The 20,860-nt window shown below is 37.3% G+C and overlaps 1 protein-coding gene across 1 annotated transcript in view; it reads left to right on the forward strand.

Annotated features, from left to right (window-relative positions):
* The first annotated feature begins 478 nt into the window (after positions 1-478).
* blmh (bleomycin hydrolase) overlaps positions 479-20,860 on the forward strand; it is a 34,570-nt gene continuing 14,188 nt past the window's right edge. Inside the window, exons 1-7 of the mRNA XM_028464913.1 lie at positions 479-629; positions 4,007-4,204; positions 7,901-8,010; positions 8,820-8,961; positions 9,639-9,727; positions 9,794-9,886; positions 20,629-20,784. Coding sequence (XP_028320714.1) covers positions 620-629; positions 4,007-4,204; positions 7,901-8,010; positions 8,820-8,961; positions 9,639-9,727; positions 9,794-9,886; positions 20,629-20,784 — 798 coding nt within the window. The 5' untranslated portion in view covers positions 479-619. The remainder of the gene's footprint in view (positions 630-4,006; positions 4,205-7,900; positions 8,011-8,819; positions 8,962-9,638; positions 9,728-9,793; positions 9,887-20,628; positions 20,785-20,860) is intronic.

The following is a 20,860-nucleotide window of genomic DNA, read 5'->3' on the forward strand; positions in this document are numbered from 1 at the left end:
ACTCGAAGAGCGCAGACTTCCCTACCACTACTACGTTACCCATAAACCACCCGTATTACCCATAAGCCACTCAGACACAGCTCCTATTTTCCTTTATTTTTGGTATTTTCACCTGTTCCTTGTCCCATTATCAACATTTCATCCAAATCCATTCACTTTCAAGTTATCTTGCTAAAAGACTCACATTTCCCTATTTCATTAACAATGGTAACGGGTCAGTGTCGGTAGACTGCGGCAATTGCTCAGTTTGTATCACATAATTATGACTTTCTATCTCATAATTATAACTTTAGTGAATTATGACTTGCTGTGATTTTTATTTATTTTATAGTGGCGGAAAATGGCTTCCATATTACAGGGTATTTCACGAAACGAATCTCTTTTCTAGGGCTTGGTCTACTTACTGTAAATTAAATACTATTAAGGTGGAATTTCCCACATTGTTCAGAGCGGGTACCCACGAGCTGCCCGCAAGCTCCGCCCCTCTGCCACGTCAAGCCCCGCCCAGCAGCGGAAGCTGGAGCAGCGCTGACGGACGGACTGTGTCGGTGAATGTAGTAAACAAAGAGTCGGTATCTTTTCAGCACCACGGATAACAAACCTCAACATCCTCGGCGACATGGACAACGGTATGTGTCGTGTCATCATGGCGTCTGTTTTCCACGCCGGGACGTGATGTGCGGCAGGCCGAGGGCAGCCTGCCTTTAGCAGCAGGAGGATGACAGCTGAGGGACGGAGCTAAAGGGCTAAAATTAGCATGTCGTCCTGTTAGCATGACATGGCTATCTGTCTTTTTGACAGCTGCCGCTGCTAATATGCGGTCAGCATTTAGAATAAAAAGACACGTGGTTTTTATGGGTGATTCACTTTTATTTCTGGAAGCCAAAGTGTTTTCTAGGAGATGCCCTTTAGGAAAGCTGTCTAACTCTTTGTGTAGACCACTTCAGAGGTGTACATTTTTTCAATTTTTTCCCCCCACACCAAAGTGGATCAATGTAATGAATTTAATAAAGCCTTTAATCAATCATATATATGCAGGATTTCAACTTCATCCAAACACTCGCATTAGGTCTTCTGTTAAAACTAGCTCTCACTTCCTGTTTTTAAAACTTATGTTTTTACAATGAAAAGGCACAAACAAAACAACTATGTCAGAAACATTTGGACACAAACTGAACCCAAACCTGGTTCATTGGATTAATTATAAATAGGACTTTATTAAGTTCCCAACATTTGATAAGTTCCCAACATTTCCTTTGCAGACAAATATAATTAAAACCGTGGCTATTGATACGGGAACGTATCGACTGCCAGTCTATGCATACGCAGCGCCCCTCATTGGCCAGTTTAGGTGACGTCATAGGTGTACCACGTGACTTAAAATTCCGTCAGTTTTATTTTAGCTCATTTATTTTTAGTTACCCCGCTAACCCTTTTATTTAAGCCCTAACCCAGGAAATACCCAATTTTTTTGTATAATATTTTTAAAGGTGGAATTTGCCATGTTAAATATGTTCAAATGAAAAAACAAAATTACATGTCAAAAGTGGGATTCGAACCCGTAGCAGCAGAAAGAATAATACTTGAGTCAGGCGCCTTAGACCACTGACACGGTGAAAACATAGGCACATTACGCTTGTGTAGAAAAGGTCCGGAAAATTTTTCTTTTCCTGCTACCATCCCCCAGTTTGTTCCACCCTCAGCAGTGACAGACAATAATGTACTTTACAGGTATAAAACCATTTGTGTAACCACCACAATAAATGTGCAAGTCATCCTGGGTGTGTGTGTTCATCTGTGTGCTTAGCTCCTCTCCATAGAAAACCACCATGGTGCATGTCCTCACCATTCATGCCTTCACGTGGTAAAGCCAGCATGGCTACCCAAATGGTTGATAATGTTTATTTAAATAAGTTACATCTTTTACTTCATGCATTTTAAAGACAGATGAGGGATTTTTAAATGAATGTTAACAGTGTTCAGTCGTAGTTTAGAAACTATTTGAATTAAACAATTGGATTCCAATCGGACTAGGTTACGCCTCTGCATACCCACAGGCTACATGACCCACCCTGTCATTTCATTTATAAAAAGAAATATGCTGAAGCAGATAATGTATCCATTCTGAAACAAGTTGTTTTGCATTCTGGTCAATAACCAATGCCATCATTACTGTGTGTTAGTGAATACACAGTGAGATATTGTATTTGCTGTCACGCAGCTATTACTTTTGCTTTGTGTTGATGGGGGAGGAAAAAGAATGCTGCTTGAATTGAAAGGCATTCTGCTGTTTGCTACATGCATGACTAGGCATTAGCCTTGTCAATGTTAGATTAGTTCTCACTTATACCTCTTTAATGTAATAACAAACATCACAGCACTGTTACTTTTATGAGTGTGTCACTGTGTATCAGGGTTGGGGTCAATTCCATTTTTCAATTACTGTTACGTCTTCAATAATACAGGTTCAATTGCAACTTAATTATGAATACGGTGACCGCCATTTTTTTTAATTACAAATGATTATTTTTTTCCCCCTTAAGTAAATTACAAAGACGTTCTCAATTCCCAAGGTTTAATTACAATTAATCACAATGACTGAGCTTTCATTAAATAACCCCAAAAATGTATCTTTACTCTTATGTTAGCTTTCTGTTTGCATCTCTTATGATAACGGGTCAGTTTTAACCCATGTCTTAAATCAGCTGTAAAATACACCAACAAATTGGAAACACTTTACATAAAGTTTTATAAATAAGGCTGATATTATGCTGTCATTAGCATGAATAAGGTGTCACGAAGGCTGTCATTCAGTGTCCTAGTTTGTTAACCTTAATCCTAACCCCACTAGATCCCTCCACCTAACCCAAAAAATATGTTAATTTAGCGAAAGGTGTCATCATTTAGCGAGCTTAATGACAGCTTTTATGTCACCTTATTCATACTAATGACAGATAATGACTGCATAGATTCAGCCTTATGTATGAAACGTCAAGTAAAGTGTTACCAAATTCCAATTTGTTTTTCACCTCTGAGTTACCTTGTTAGGCTTTGTTATCCGTGAAAATATTGGTATTAATGTTGTTGTTGTGGACATCTCAGGCTTTTTCTGTCAGTATAGCCCTATATATATATATTTTTTTTTATTAATAAAAATGGTTAAATTATTCTCAAGATAACTGACAAGTTGTGTAAAAAGTTAATATGGAACACATTTTAATAATTAACTACATATTTTTAAGTCATAGAACTGTAACAAGGTTCCCTAGATTTGCGTTTAATGAAATTGTATATTACAGTTTTTATAGAATTTCTATGCCAAATACAATTACAAAGTCAATTACCTGAACTCAATCATAATGAAATTACTCGTACAATATAAATATTTTTTTTCTCCCAATTACAGTTATAACTACGTCATAATTGTAATTTATTATCATTTACAAAATTATAATTGACCACACACCTGCTGTGCAGCCCTCCTTCCACCACCTATCAGGACCAGGTTGTTTATTTATTTTTTCCGGTGGGTTTTCTTGCAGGCGACGCCAGAACATCTCATACCAGCTCTCGGAGTCGTCAGCAATGGGTGTTTTCTAGTATCCATCCTTCTTTATTGCTTGATGGTCTTTACTTTTATTATTTATTCTATGTCAAAGCTAAAAGTGTTCAAACCTAAAAGCAAATGCATGCGGCTGGATATTGAAAAGCTTCATACTGTCTTTCTATGTAGTAAAGGATGGGCTTGGGGTTTTGGAATATTGATCTTGTGGTTTTCAAGAATCAGTATTGCGCTGGTAAGTCTGATTTTAGATAGGAAATAATTATATCCTGAGTGGATAGATGGGTCATGGAGAGTTGTGGAATTTTCCATGTATATATACTTTATGTTTATTCCGTGTTTGAGGATTAGGGTAATTAATGTTAAAGTGCCTTCTTTTTCTCTGTTATTGTTTCTTCATACGTTTAATTCCACCACATGTTTTCTCACTGTTTGCTCCGTAAGGTTTGAGTCAGGAGAAAGTGACCTCCTTTCTAAAGAGACTGCGGGCCGAGCCACGTTACCTGTTGGCTCAGAATGTGTCGACTTGCGTTGACCCGTTGGAGGTTTGTCTGCACCGACAGACCGTCCAAGACACTGTGCACATCTTCCAGCACGCCATCCCCACGGAGGGCAAACCCATCACTAACCAGAAAAGCTCAGGTTTGAATTATTATTATTATTTTTTTTTCTTTGTTGTTTGTTATCTTCACTTTTAGACAATTGCTCCTGCATTTAATACACGAGCCAAAGCAATCTTTTTTAATTTTTTTAAAGTGTACATTGTTGCTTGTCATTGGATTAGATAAGCTTTGTGATTTACTTTTGCTTAGCATGACGGTAATTTTTACTTTTACTTTTTTACCGAGGCTCGGATACAATACCGATATTGCATCTTTAAAGGGGACATATCATGCTTTTAAATCCTTCCTTTTTACATATAAATCATACAGTTGTGGTCTATATAAAGCGGAACTGCAATGCTTGGGTCTGAATTCCTCATTATTATAGCTCCACAGGCCCCTTTTCTACCCCTTTTCTGATGTTCTTCTGAAAGCAACTCATTTTGTTGCGGTGTCTTTAAATGCAAATGAGACACTTCATACCCCGCCCCCTCTCCAGGTTGCAGAGGTGACACTCGGTTTAACTCCACCCTGTTCGGCCATTTTTGTAGTTTGAGAGAAGAGATACGATTATTTAGCGGTGCAGAAAATGTTTATTCACACGTTATTTACAAAATGTCAACAACGGAAGACTTGTCCATCCAGCCTTACATGTTCGAGCCAGAGTCGGACCCGGCGGAGTGAGATGAAAATGAAGATGATGAACCTCCAGAACCCTAACAAGTGAGCTAACACAAGCACCGAGCTAACGCTAGCGCCAAGCTAACGTCACGAAATGCATTTTAATACAGTCTTTTCGGAGACAAAAACGGCAAAATGAAATGACTAATGATAACTTTAGACTTAAATTAAATCACGTAGGCCATATCATCAAGTATCTAAAACGAGCACACAGCGCTAACATATGAAGACGGTGCAACTGCTAATGCTAACAAAACAATGACAGGGACGTCTTATCATCACACTTTTTAGCGTTATTTACAGCTTACCGAAGTGCTCTGTTTGTCGTCTCCACTTTGTCTGATTGAGAATATAAAGATATCAACAGAGCACCTGAAGAGACTAATTTGAACTTTTCTGTACTTCTAAACACTCTAAAAATACAACAAAATGCATTTGAGGGTTAAAAAAGTGGATTTAGCATGATATGTCCCCTTTAAGTGTTGGTCGATTCCAATATCAGTCCGATGCAATATCAACATGGATCAAACATACTTTTATTATTGAGTAATGTGGAATGCTAGCAAAGGCGTAATTAAATGGACAACAATAGTCAGAAACGATTTGTATCAGGAAAATCGACCTATTTATTATTACCCAAACGATTATGTAAATTTCAACCCTAAACAAGGGAATATTCTACAACTGAATAAATAAAAATAACCTCAACAAATTCAATAAAACCAAAAAACTCTACTTTTAAAGTGCAATCCACTAGTTGAGCTTAAACATGAGCACATTCTACAATTGAATAGAAAAAGCAAACAAAAACCTCACGAAATCCAATAAAAGCAAACTCTACTTTTAAAGTGCAAAATAACAGGGAGCAACTGAGGGCCTGGGTCAAAATACAATATTGTCCTTATGAGTCTTATATCAGACATTTTAAATGCAGGCCAATATAATACAAAACTCGTCTTTTTTTACTGATATCAGACCGATTTTCCATATCAATATCGAATCGTGACTTAGATTGTGCAGTGATTGTTCAAAAATAAATCACTCTACAGTATTTTCCACTGACCTCCCACCTGATGAAGTCCATGGAGAGGATCATCCTCAAGCATCTTTGCACTGTGGTGGTTGCTGCTATAGACCCGCTACAGTTTGCCTACAGGCCAAACATTGGGGTGGACGACCCAGTGACCTACCTCCAGCACCTTGCGCTGACACATCTGGAGACCTGGGTGCGCTGTGAGAGTCATGTTGAAATCTGTAAGATGTGGGAGTGGAGGAACATCTGGCTGCATGGACCATCGACTACCTCACAGAAAGACCACAGTACATGAGGCTGCGTAACTGCTCGTTTGATGTGGTAGTTCAGGGAACGGTTCTTTCACTGTTCCTCTTCACCCTGTACATGGTGGATTTCACCCACAACTCCAGGAGCTGTCACCTCCAGAAGTTCACAGATGACTCTGTGTCTGAGGGGGACGAGCTGGAGTACATGTCGGTCATTATGGACTTTGTCAGCTGGTGTGAACACAATCATCTGAGTCTAAACTAGGGATAGACCGATATGGATATTTTAGGGGTCAATGTCGATACCGACTTTTTTTCCCCATCAGCCTTAGCCGATGACCGATACGGACTGCCGATTTTCTTCAGCCAATATTTGGAACCGATACTACTTTTGCTCCCTCAATTTACATCATAAAGATTACACAATGATGATAACAAATAGTACGAGTGTCAATATAAAAAAAAGAAACATTTATTGAAATTAACAAAGGTGAGGTGGAATGACAACAAAAAAATATTTAACAAATATTAAAAACAGGTGATGTAGAACAAGTAAGATGTTGACCTCAACAATATACTGGACTGGTCTCTCCACACCACCGCCGTGTATAGGAAGGGCCAGAGTCGGCTCCACCTCCTGAGGAGACTGAGGACGTTTGGGGTCAGCAGACCCCTCCTTTGGACTTTCTATGACTCTGGGGTAGCCTCTACTATCCACTTTGCTGTGGTCTACTGGGGAGCTGGCATCCCTGACCGGGACAGGAAGAGACTAAACAAGCTTTTTAGGAGGACCAGTGATGTCCTGGGCTGCTCACTGGACCCACTGGAGGAGGTAACAAAGCTGACATCCATCATGGACGACACCTCTCACCCCCTGCATCAGACTGTGGAGTGTCTGAGCACCACTGAGACACCCACAGTGAAGGACTGAGCACTAACGCAGATCATTCATCACTACCGCTGTACGACTGTACAATAAAGCTGTCTGAATCATTGATCATTACACTGTCTGTAATCAACTATATATACTGTATCTCCTTGCCCCCACCTGTTAATATGTATATATCTGTATCCTTTTATTCTTTTTAAAAAAAATTATTAACGTTTTTCTATTTCTATTTTTATTATTGTATTATTTCATTTTATCTTCATTGCACTATTTTTCGGGTGTCTTTCGGGTTTTTCTGTGTGTTGTCTTCTGTTGTGTTTTTTATTGCACTGCAGGATGAATAAAGAATCTCTACTCTTAACTTCCTCTTCACTCATTGTTGCCCTCACATTATTTTCTATTATTCGTGGACAGACTCTGGATCAGTGGAGTTTCATATTTTTATTTGACAAAGCACTGGCGCAACACTGATGGTTTGAGTGTGTAGCCTATATATAGTGAATGGTTGACAACAGATTTGTCTCATGTCTCTAAACTTTCAACAGCTGGCCATGAATCAAAAACTGGTCTATATATATTTATATATCCATCTTGTAGAAGGCATTTTGGCCCATTTCCTTTCAGTAGAGCACCTAATACATTCCTAGAAAGCTTTTTCCATGCTGACTCGTCCATTCTGATTTCTTGCCAGCGACTCCACAGTAAATGATAAATGTGTATCTAAAAATACTACCACTGCTATATTCAGTAAAGGCATTTAAACAAGTGTTAGCAGTCTTTCAGGGCTACATCTGCACTGCAATGCTACGTTCACACCAAAGGCTGCCTGTTCTCACGTAAATGCTTTTACTAACCTGCATCGTTTGGATCTCTTTTGATCACCAGGGAGATGTTGGATCTTTTCATGCCTCAACGTCATGCGACTTCCCTTCATGAAGAAGTTCAACATCGAGGAGTTTGAGTTTAGTCAGTCCTATCTCTTTTTCTGGGACAAGGTGAGACTCGCTCATTAAGGATTTGAAACACCATTGTTTCCCTTTATTAATGGTAGCGTTTAATGTCACGTTGAGGCTTTGAGATGAGATGGTGGATGTTCTTTGTGTGTGGGAATCTATTTGAAATTCTTTACCTACATCTGATGTCAATTCAATGAGAAATCCGAGGTTTTTAGAAGCACTACTTAAACAGACGTCATAAAACTTGTAAGTTGGTGGTTTATGAATATTTTTTGATATTGCGAAGTTCTTAGACAAAAAAATTGACTTGGTTTAGTAATACAGCTCCACCTACTCTCTCAGAATATACAAAAATATCTGCTATACGTCATATCTGGTGGACATGCCAGCCCCTCAAAATTGGAGAAAAAGTTTTTTGGGGTTTTGGGCTCCAACATGTTTGGGCCTTTAGTGAAAAACTGCCTCAGCTCTCAATAACTTGTCTGCTTTGAGTTGTGTACATAGACTGTTCATATCATTAATGATTAGTCAGATATATACATTGGTTTTTGAGTGTCTGTCCCTTGAAATCCAAATTTCTTTTGGCCCGTAACTGCATATGGGACTGTAAGAAATAAATCTACTAAAAAATGATTGCTTCTTGATAATTTGAATATAAACAGTCTACTACCAAAGTAGATCCCTAAAGCCTGAATTTAAAGATTACAACCAAATTAATCTTGGGTTTCTTAATTCAGCAAATCCTTATGCAACACTGCACTGAATCTCATCTAATCTAGATTTGCTCATTGAAGAAACTTAGCAACACATAAGTGGCACAAATGTTAATTGTTCTCTTCTCTCTGCAGGTGGAACGCTGCTACTACTTCCTCCAGGCTTGTGTTGAAACTGCACAGAGGAAAGAGCCAGTGGACGGACGCCTGGTCCAGTTTCTTCTTTCTAATCCAACCAATGATGGAGGGCAATGGGACATGCTAGTCAATCTTATTGGTTAGTGTGCATTATGACACGTCAGGACAGGGGTTCTCAACCTTGGAGTCAGGACCCCATTTTGGGGTCAGGAGACATTTTGAGCCCATTTTTTCTCATGTCTACCCTTTTTTTTTGCAACAACACCAACACCGTGCCTTATTTTTGCTCCTTTTAATGCATTATAGTTAGATCACTCCCATTTCAGCCACTTCTCCATCAAATTTCAGAGCCTTTTTTGCACATTTAATCCTCTTCAAGACTTTTTTGGCACTTATGAACCCTTTCCACCACTTGTCCCACCTAATGTCACATATGTTGACCCATTATTGTCACTTTTAACCATATTTCATGCATATTTTTGCCAATTTAACCACATTCAACGGCTGCTGTGACTAATACTGCTGCCTATTCACACTCTCAGGCACTAAAGTACTGTAACAAACTATTTCATACTCTGGCTGCTTCAGTTTTCTGCAACGGTTCAAGTGTATGTATTGATGTTTGTTCCCCTGCTTTACATTCTGGGTCAACAGGGATTGAATTTCACTTCCCCCCCGTAATGCTATACAGAATAAAAAATGTGATGAAGATGGATCGATGATCAAATAATTTGGACCTAAAGTCTTTTTGAAAGAGGATATTACAAAATGTTCCTGATTATCATGAAAATTAATATTTGCTATACTTTTTTTCAGAAAAGTATGGTGTCATTCCAAAGAAATGCTTCCCAGAGTCTCACAGCTCAGAGGCCTCTCGCAGAATGAACGACATCCTCAATCATAAGGTACTTTCACACAAGCTCGCCAGCAGCAATCCACAAGTTTTATACTTGTTTGACTCTATGTTACAGCTGAGGGAATACTGCTTAAGACTGAGGAACCTGGTGGCCAGTGATGCAACCAAGGCTGAGCTCAATGAGGCCATGGACACCATGATAGAGGAGGTAAGACAAAATAAACACACTGACACCTGTGATTAAAAGGAATATTGTTAGTTTCATCTCCACTAAAGCCTATTTTACATATTTCATAATGAGTTTTCTGAATGGACAATAGGGGGTGAAAGTGCTCAGTACACTTGGAGACTGATTTTGAAAATGCACTTGAAGAAGGTTTGCTTGTGTAACATTGTTCTGTTTTTACCAGAAGAGGGAGCTGTCAAATCTAAATTTGACATGAATATCAGAAATAAGGCTTGAAAACAAACTGCTCCTCAGGGATGGGTTAAATGCAGAGGACAAATTCCATTAATGTAATAACATTACATGGCCAATTAAAGGCGAAAGCCCCGATTTAAATCTTAAAAGTCAAGCTGAGTTATTTAGTTGATCAGTCTGAAATTTGAAATCTTTAATTTATACTGTTTTTTTTGTTGTTGTTGTTGTTGCTTAAATTAATGTTGTGTGCGACTTAATTTAATGTTTAACTTTTTAAACAAAATATATTAAGATTATTAAGGTAATTTTTCATTATTTTTTATTATTTTTTATTCAGGGTTCTCTACCAGGAATTTTACACAGTGTAGGGGGATCAGGTCTTTAATTGTGGGGGGGTCAGTGGGCATCCCCCTACGTAAAATTTCCTGTATTTTGAGGGCCAAAGTTTGTTTGCTTGGACTTTAAAACTCCTGCGCTCGACCAGCCTAGTTGTCGGCCAATCAGCGTCATGCGCGTCACATACAGTATACACGAGTCTCCACGAATCCTCTTGACACATTGCCCGGGCGGGCACTTGGGCGGGCGTCTTGCTATAAACGGAGATGTATGATTAATCACTTAAAAATGAGTAGATTAATCATTGACTAAATGAATTCTTTACTGCAGCCCTAATGTATATACTATATGCAAGTCGCCTTTCATTCTTTAAATTAGCAAAAAGTCACCTGCATACATCTACGAATGCCTCAGATTACAGTCTTGATTTTTACAATGTATCTATTCCTAATAGTCATATAAAGCATGCAGGTTGTTTGATGTCATGGTGAAGCCACCTTGCCAAACAAAAAGTTTGGGCGCACATAACACAATCAAAGCCTTTATTGGATGCACTATTTATTTACTGTCAACAAATTGCAGTAATTTCCCTAAGACAGTAAGACACAGCTGTTCAATTACAATTTCTGATGCAATATTTACTCTTTAAGCTGTGCCAAACATTTTTAAGAGCAAGTAAACCACATTTTTAGTTTCTAGAAACTAGTAATGTATGAAAAAGCACACATGGAGTGATTGCACGCAGTCGGTTTTTTTGTTTGTTTGTTTTTGCTCTTGCTTTTACGACAGCTGTTTTGATTGGCTGCTTATTGCTTAAAACTGGGCCGCCTTTTTACCAGCTCTGGGAGCACAGGCTGCATATATGTGACGCGTGGTTGTGTTATGGTCCACTCAATCAGCCTCCCATTGTACAAGTTGCACACAGGACTGGGATCTTTGTTGTTAGGTTGCTTTGTGCTGCTGCCTGTTTGCTTGTTTAGTCACTTGTCTCCCACACACCTCCATGAACGCCTGACAGTTTAAAAAAAAAAAAGAAGCTCCCACACTGCACGATAGTTTGAAGGCAAGTTGTCAGCATGTTTGTTTGTCCACCTGGAAGTGGTTTGTTTTACCAAACATCACTCTGCCACGGCCAGTGATGACAGAGGAATCGGTTGGTCAGACGAACAACAGGGGCCAAGAAATCCAAACTGCCTGAACTATCACTCTTTACTATCAGCCTTTAACTCTTTTAGCGTCACATCCAAAGCACATTTGACATATTTCATTTTCATGTAGCAGTAAAAGAAAGTTTTTCCTCTTTTGAAAATATTGGAACAATTTTTACCCCATGGCTGCATATTTCACAGGTTAACTTTTAAAAAAAATTTTTTTATTTAGTTTAGTTTTGCTTTGTTTGGTTTAATTTTATTTAATTGAACTATTTTTATTTTTAGGATTTGGCTGCTTATGTAAAATATAATAACATTTCAAATGCATGAAAATGTGTGGAAAATGATAATACTATTCATAATAATAACTAGAACAAGAACTGCGTGCAGTTATGAAAGGCGGCCAAGCCTTTGCACGCGACTCAGGTTTTGCGGAGCCCATGGACCCCCTTTGAATGTGAACCTGAACTTGTTTCCATGGAGACAATGGTAGAATCAACAGAGAATCCATACAGTGATGATGTCATGAGAGCCAATACACTCCCAGCTAAATGTGTTGACCTTAGTTATAGTTTTTCTACAAAATAACCCAAATGTTCCTGATGGACAGTAATCCACGTGGACAATTATGGACTGTGTAATTCTACACACCAAGCCCAAGATGTGTCCACCCTTGTAATGTGACTTGTTGAGAAATCACACAAAATAGCAGTTAAAGTTTGCTGTATTTGTACAATTTTATTGAACAGAAAACACCTTTCTTTGTTGTATATTTTTAAATAAGCACCTTATCAGAGAGAAAAAGACAGCCAGCTTAAGGTTTTCTTTAAGCAGTTTAATTTATTAACAGAAGCTTTATTTTTTGTATGCCTTAACTTATTCTTGTAGTCACTGAGAATTGAAACTTACTGAAAAAAGTTTCTATTTTGAAAAATCACACAAAACACCAATTTGTGTTATTTGTGTAGTTTATTTTTGTAACTTCTGGGCAAAAAATGCAGTTAGCCTAAGCTTTTATTTAGGCAATAATATTTATGAACTGAAGTTTTTTTTTTTTTTGTATACCTTGAACTTATTCTTGGTCACTGAGAGTTGATACTTACTTCTGGAAGAAAGGGGCAGCTGGCCTAAGCTTTTGGTTAGGCAATTTTATTTATGCAAGTTATTTCTTGTACAGTAAGTAAGTTTGTATTTGTTTAGCATTAATAAATGTTACCTTTTGTCTTAAGTTTGCTTTTGTGTGATTACATCATTGAAATCAGTTTATTTAAAATTATCTTATACAAACTGTATTGTTTTGATGCCATAATTTGCCTTAACACACTATGCATTGAATACATTTTTGAATCGAGAATCAGTTTAAACAAGAATCGACTTTGAATCGAATCGTGACCCTAAGAATCGGAATTTAATTGAATCGTGAGACACCCAAAGATTAACATCCCTACTATATATTTTCTTTTGGTTGTCAGAACATCACCAAAATGTAATCAACTGTTCCTTGTCCCATTTATCAATTTTCCTGAAAATTTCATCCAAATCCGTTCATAACTTTTTACGTGATCTTGCTAACAGCATGACAGAATGACGGACAGACAAACGAAGGGTAAAACATAACCTTATTGCTGTTCGCTTTGCTCTGCTTCCGCTCTTTGATTTTGCTCTTTGCTTCGCTTTTGCGCGTCACTCTTGGTGGAGGTAATAACATTAATAATAATGGTACACTGGTGTATTTAAGCTTTGTATTGGTTTATTTTGATGAAATATAACAATCTTTGTCTAAAAAGTGTTTAAGTACTGTGTACCCAGTATTATGGCTTAAAGATACCCTGGATACATTTTATTTGGTGGTTAAAAATGTATCATTCTGGTGCACGGCAGCACAAAATAATTTATCATATTCAAACAAATATAAATCACTAGTTAAATGCCTTCTCCAGACAGGGTTGTGTCATGGCAAGCTTAGGAAAAAAATCACTGGGAGCATTTCAGGTTCGATTTATTTTCTGTTTTCAGTACACAAACAGCATTTGATCTTCGAACAACAGGAAAAAGAGGAGAATCTTCCAAAAACAAATACTCCAACAAGACCTGCTCAAACATCTCCACTCCAGGTGTTCTGCAGGAGCCATTTTGGCTTTTTTTCCCTTCACCTTCACTTCCTGCTCAGTGTGATAGGCCTGAGGCTCCTCCTCCTCAATCTCTGACTCTCATTTTTTATAACCAAAACTGAACCCTTTATAATTACAATTAAACAAGATTTTAACAAATTATATTAAACACAATTTTTCCTCTTGCAAAACAAATTCAATACCTGTTTGATTTCTATATGTAAAAGATATCAATTTTTTTTTGTTTTGTTGTGAGGGAGCTTTTGCTTCCGAACATTTTGACTGGTTAAGCCAAACTTCAACAGAACCTTTAATAAAGAGGATCTTTATACTAATGGCTTTGCCACCCAATTAGTATTACAACCTAAAGTCTGCATACTGAGCTCAAACCAAAGCTAAATATGTGTGTTACATTTGCATTATTTTCTGGTTATTGATATAAGGAGCTTGCTTTGTTTTTAGTTTTTTCGTTTTAAGGGAAGCCCTGTTTAGACTCGCTAGAGCAAAAAAGCAATGCTTTCACCGGCCATTAGGAAAGTGTGCCTTGATCTCCTTTACAGTGTTTGTGGACATTAGCACTCTGTTTGTTTGGAGGCGTACGGACGTTGGTTTTCTTGGACAAGCGCTTACAGAAGCTATTGTTTCTTCTCCAACCTCCCAAGCATTTGTATCTACATGTGCACATGTGCTTCCTGAGATCAAAGGGCCATGTCAGGCCTACTTTGAGAGTGTGGAAGTGATGGAGAACACCTGGCTGCATCTGCACCCTGGCCTTCATCACAATAGCTCAGAGCACACTCCTGTAACAGGCAGGCAGGGCTGACATCTCTGCTTTCCATGATGAGACTCTATGTAAAGCTAATTTTAACCAACATTTAGGGAGGGTCAACTATCATTTTTGTTTCTTTTTAATCCAAACTAGTTGCACTAAAAATAAAAACGGGAAAACATGCAAAAGCTAGTTTAATTAAATTGTCAAACGTCGTGACTTTGTTCTACTAAATCTTATTTGGAGGAGAGTATCCATTCACGACTCATTGAGGCAAAAAGGATTAGCTTAACTTCCAAGGCCTGTTCTTCTTTTTCATGCTGCGTTGGAGTCAGGTCGCACACACAAGACGAAGCCCAATCAAAGCTGTGCGAGCACATTCAATACATCACACACAATGAAACGTACACAGATGGTATCCCTCACACCACAACTGGAGCCTTTCCATGCTCCATTGCGTCATGGAATCAGAAACCCCTTGTGCACCTCTGGTCTTGGCTCTGCACGGCAATTGAGCGATTTTTAAGACAAATCTAATTTATGAAACAGCCATCAACCCACCGACGGAGCCTCCTGCTGGAGCCCAGGGGCTTGGCGCTGTCGGCTGTTGGCTCTGTTTGGTGAGTTCGCTGTGGGTGGGTTTCTGTACGAGTCAGCGTTGAGGTCGGTGGACACTTCTGAGGTGACCATTCGGATTCCCAGAACTTTTTCCTAAATTGTTACAAATCAACAACGAACAGGTGTTTTATGTTTACAACCCAGGAAGTTAACAAAAAAAAAACCTCAATCATTTTTATCCAAATTGTGGCCTTTGCTTACTTTTTCATTTCCTGCTTCCTAACTGCAGACATCAGTTTAGGAAAGAATAACAGTTACGTTTATTTGTGGTTCCCAGTTTAACTTTTTTTGATAGTGATGAATGTTTATGGTCAAGAGTTCATCAATTTATTGTGAGAATGCTGTAAGGCATACTCACTATTTAGTAAATCAATTCGGCGATATACTGCGATATTTTATCGGGCAAATATTGTATCGATTCAAAAAATTTCCAAACAGATTTTTTTATTATGTTTTTTTTAATTATGTTTGTAACAAACAAAAAACTATTTAATTGCACAAACGTATGCCTAGCACGTTAACGCCCGGCCATTTGTTTCCGTGAACCACGTCAGACCTTGATAAAACTACCTCACTCCTTCATTGCTTTATTTACATACTGGGCACTTTTATAGATGTAAGTGGTTTACTTGTCATTTTTAAGAATTGTAGAACTTATCAAAATATGTTTGAAAAGCAAAAAAATTATTTTGACAGTTTGATAAACTTACCACTTGTTTTTAATATTTGTACTTTAATTACAGTTAGTAACCCTTTACTTGTTCTCGCAAGTTTAAAAATATATTTCATACCATTTTGCACTTGTAAAGGTAAAATTCGTAATTATTGATACTGCAGTATATCTTATATATATATATAATATATATACATTGTATTGTTTAGTATCGAGATATATTGTGTCATGACATGCAAATTGTGAATCGTATTGTATCATTAAATTTAAATTAAATTCCTTTCTCTAAAATATTCTTATTATTCCATGCGTTTTTTCACTCGTCCTCTACATGTATTCCTATATTACTTATCAGGGTACCCAAGCATGTAGGCTATAGGGCTGGACGATTTTGGAAAATAATCTAATTGCAAATTTTTTCCTCAATATTGCGATTGCGATTTAATATGCCATTATTTTTTCAAGGGCCTCTTGTCATGTATTTTTCAATGAACACAAGCAATAAATCAGTCTGTTTAATAATAAACAGTTTCAGATTCATTTCAACTTTAAATAAATATAAAATATAAGTTTTAAAGCACAGATTACAACAATAAATCAAACAAATCTATGGCTTTACCTCTTCAACATATCTAACTAACTTCACGTGTCATGAAACATGTAAACATGTGAACTGCACTTCTTAAACACTCTCTGAACTCGACAAGAAAAGGACAAGAAAAAATAATTAAAAAACTGCAGCCTTTGCGATTAGAAAATTGTATTTTATGATATCACAATAATATCGCAAATACAATTAATCGTTCAGCCTTAATAGACTACAAAGGATAATCCTGTCCTGGCATTTTGTAAGTTTAACAATTCATTTTTGACCATTATACTGACGCTGAGGAGTAATACTGAGGAGAATACTCATGTGACATCAAAGACCAACAAAACAATATTTTATTGTTTGTCTTTGAGTGTCAATGTCAGGATACAGCATTCTCACTTGTGTTTTCTTTGTAAATGCAGTTGTTTATTATATTTAGAATCTAATGTTTTTAAAGTTTGTAGAAACCGTCAAAGAAGTTCCGCTCCTACAAGAGCAAATCTTTCATTCTACTGTATTTCTCCTTTTTTCTGGTACTAAGTTGGACTTCAGAATGCCCTAATTTGTTTATGGCATTAAATAAACTTCAGTCCTATGTTTTTTTATGTTTACATTGCATTTCATAAAAACATATGGTTTTTTTGTAGCATATCCTCCTCAAGATGTAACGTGAGGTTTTATTGATTTTAATGAGTGCTCGTATACATATTTGAGCCTTATTAGAGCCCGATATGTAACGAGACCCGGACTGTTATTGAGAAAAATAAAATAAAATCCCAAATGTTACAAGTGGTCAATAATGTAATGTAAAAAATGTGCAAAACATAAAAAACTTTTTGCATCATTACATTATTGGGCCAGGCAAAACATTTTTTTCCCCTAATTGTGTAATAAGTTTATTACATTGGGCTCAGCACTTTTGTTACATTATTGACCAGTTATTACGTTTCGACTTTTATTTGAAATAATTGTATTACAATTCGGGTCTTGTTACATTTTGGTTTGTTGTTACATATTGGGCTCTTTGGATAGCTAAACTAATTTTCTTTAACTTAGTAAACATTGTCAGTGGTCGACAGATAATTCTCATATGAAGCCTTCTATGTTGTGTGTTGCTAGTTTCTTTCCTTTTTTAAAGCAAGAACATGCAAAGCAGAAGGAGGAGGTGGACCATCAAAGATTGATGAGTCGCCCTCTTGTTTAACAAAGTCCATCATAATCAGCTCCAACTGCTGCATGCTTCAAGCTTTTAACTGTCCAGATGTTTGAAAATTCAAGATATAAATGAAATAGATGTTGATGTTTGGATCCAAACATAAGTCAGGACTAGTGGGCCATTATGAATCATGTCTGTTTACTAAATGAGCTTCAGCTGCGTTGTTGTAATAACTGTTTTTGACACTCCAGATATGATCTTTGTAGAAATGGCCTCATCTTCTGACGTGCTTAATTGTTATTAAATGGTTTGAATTAGGTATAATGAGGAGAGAAAAAATTAGAACCGGATCAAATTATGCTTAATACAGCTGCTTTTCATATTGCTGGTCATAGTTTGCTAACAGCTAGTTTTTAAATCATACGGAGGCTTCGCTGTTACTTGGTAGGCTCAGTTTTTTAATATACTAATAAACTTTACAGTCTCTCTTTAACATGTATTAAATTTATAACCTAATGCTGCCCACTTATTACTTTTGGCCTATCATGCAGTCTTTATTGAATGTATGACATTGTTTTTGTTTTTTTTAAATGGAAGAGTTTAAAAAAGAAAAGAAAGACTTGTGACTTTGTAGATATAAGCTGTGTTCGAAATGGCATTTTCCGTACTATACACTACAAACTCAATGAGTATATACTTTCTACTATATGCTACAAGTATGATTAGGTACACATCCAGGTATTTCTTGCATACTCAATCTTCCCATACTATCTAATGTGAAAGCACGACATACTCATTTTGTTTTTTAAACATTGTTTTTATTTGCAATTCATAACAATACATACAAACAACTTATAAATTACATCAGACTTAGTATTAGTAGTACTTTATTACACATTTCAAACACAGACATGGTGTAGTCCTCAGTGATTAAAGATCATTTGCTCAAAAAAAAGACAAATGTAAATGATTGAAATTGCAGCTCCAAAGTCTGTTTTGATTTCCATTGTAAAGACAAAATTTAGTATGATTAGGATGATGAACGTTCCCACTAAAATATACTTCCAAGTTTCCCAGGTAGCATTTTCAACCTACAATAACAAAACCCTGAAGTACACTGAGGCTAAATATTTCCATTAATTCGCCACCTTTGAAAGTTCTGAAAACATTTTTAGCAAGAAAGTATCAACATGTGGTCATTTGATCCATAAAACTCACGTATTCACATTTCATTCCAACATTTCAGAGATTTTCAGAGACTCGCCAATCATGCTACAGACAAGACTTCTGGTTAACTTCAAAACAAGAGCCCTATCTACAAAAGCGTTAAAAACTCATGGAAGACAAGAAGAGATGCTTTTGTTTTAAGAAAGCAATGTTTGATTTTTAGCTTGAAGCAGGTCCCAGGACGATTTTATATTCCGCTCGAAATGCATCATGGGGCAGTTTGAGTATGACTAGTATACCCATCGTGCATACTTAAAAAATGTCCCGATATATTATACTTCCAGGTATTTCTTGTATACTCATTCTTTTCACACTATCTAATGTGAACGCACTGCAAACTAATTTTGACATCAAACTTAGTATGAGTAGTACGTTAATATGGGATTTTGAACACAGCCCATGTCAATGTCAAAACAGTTCAACAGTGTTCGCACAACAAGCCTCTTGTTATCCTACCCCTCTGTTACCGTTTCTCTCTGTCACTCACATATTATATATCTGTCAGCACAAAGGCAGGTGTTCCAATATTGGTCCGGCTGTGATGTCACAGTAGCTGTTCATCTCCTCTGTGACTGCTCAGCCTTTACCTCACATCACTTTGTTTGAATTATTTGGCCTAGGCAAGAAGCTGCCCAGGCATAGTGGGTGAGCCTCACAAAAATAGCTTTTTTAAAAAAAAAGAAAAAACACCAGCCAGGGGTCAAAGGTTTCTTTGAAGTTATCATGTGAGGGTACCAAGGGCATCTGAGTAAACAAAACCCAGAGGAAAAACATTGAGCCTTTTCCTTAAAACCTTCAAGATTGTTCAAACAAAATAGCTGAAATGGGAATGGCTGATTTTAAAGTTTAAGAGCGGAGGTATTTGAACAGATGCCTCTGTTGACTCAGGACGTGTATATTTATGTGTATGTCTGTACTTTAGTGACTTAACGTGTTTCTACACAAGAAGCACAAGGTTGTTTGTTTGAGTTTGCCAGGCCTGGATTTATGAATATTTATGTTTTTGTGTTTTTGCAAGTACTGTGATGCTGTGTCTACTTAACCAGTCGCAGGAATGTCATCTTAGTGTTAGAATAATTTACGTGTTGACTGAGCAATGGCTACCATCCCAAAATAATCCAAAGAGGTAGTTTGAATGCAATTCAGTGTAAGTAGCCTAATTTTAAAGTTTTAAAATGCATTTTTTTTTTTGCTATTCAACATCAAAAGCTCATCAACTACACAATTACATGTTGCTGTTGACACTTAGGATGTGTATATGCATCTGCTTTTCCTCAAGCTAATGCATCACTGTCTAATTAGGCCTCCTTTATCCAATGATCGCAGTCTGCGCTCTATCGGAATTTCTATGTTCCTCCTCAGTTATATTTGATTGGAAAACTTACACACAGACATTGTAAAGGGAGAACTTAAGTACAAACTGAGGAGATTTAAATGAAAATGACTGAATATCAGAGGGTAGTAGGGCCAGAATGACAGACGGCCCAGTGTAGATGATCACATGATAGGCTGTGTTCGAAATCGCATACTAACGTATTACACACTACACACTCAATGAGTACTGTCTACTATATACTATTAATATGATTTTGACATCAAACTTGGTATGAGTAGTACGTTACTATGGGATTTTGAACATAGCCTCAGTGTAAACTTCTGCACTGCAGGGAGACGCATATCGTGGATCAGGCTTGGACGAAGGGTGCAAACACAAAGGGAACATGAGAGGGTGCAGGATAAAAAAAAATGGGGATTGGAACAGGTTCAGGATTTAATTAATTTGTGCAACAATAAAACATCTCAAATAGTCATAATTGGCCTTTGACAGCCTGTACATGTTAAGATGTCTTTACTATTAAAAAAAAGACTGAATTTTATTACATTTCATTTCTTCAGGTATTCCGGGTAGTCAGTGTTTGCCTAGGCAGCCCTCCTGAGAACATCTGTTGGGAGTACAGGGACAAGGACAAGGCCTTTCATCGCATGGGGCCACTCACTCCCCAGGAGTTCTACAGGGAGCACGTCAAGCCCCTATACAACATCCAAGACAAAGTGTGTGAGCCTCCTCAGGCACAACGAGCAGACAGCCAAACCTCAGCTTTAGCTTCATTTATAGTAAAGCTTTAAT

The sequence above is a fragment of the Gouania willdenowi genome, chromosome 13 (assembly GCF_900634775.1).
Source record: "Gouania willdenowi chromosome 13, fGouWil2.1, whole genome shotgun sequence".
Taxonomy (NCBI): Eukaryota; Metazoa; Chordata; class Actinopteri; order Blenniiformes; family Gobiesocidae; genus Gouania; species Gouania willdenowi.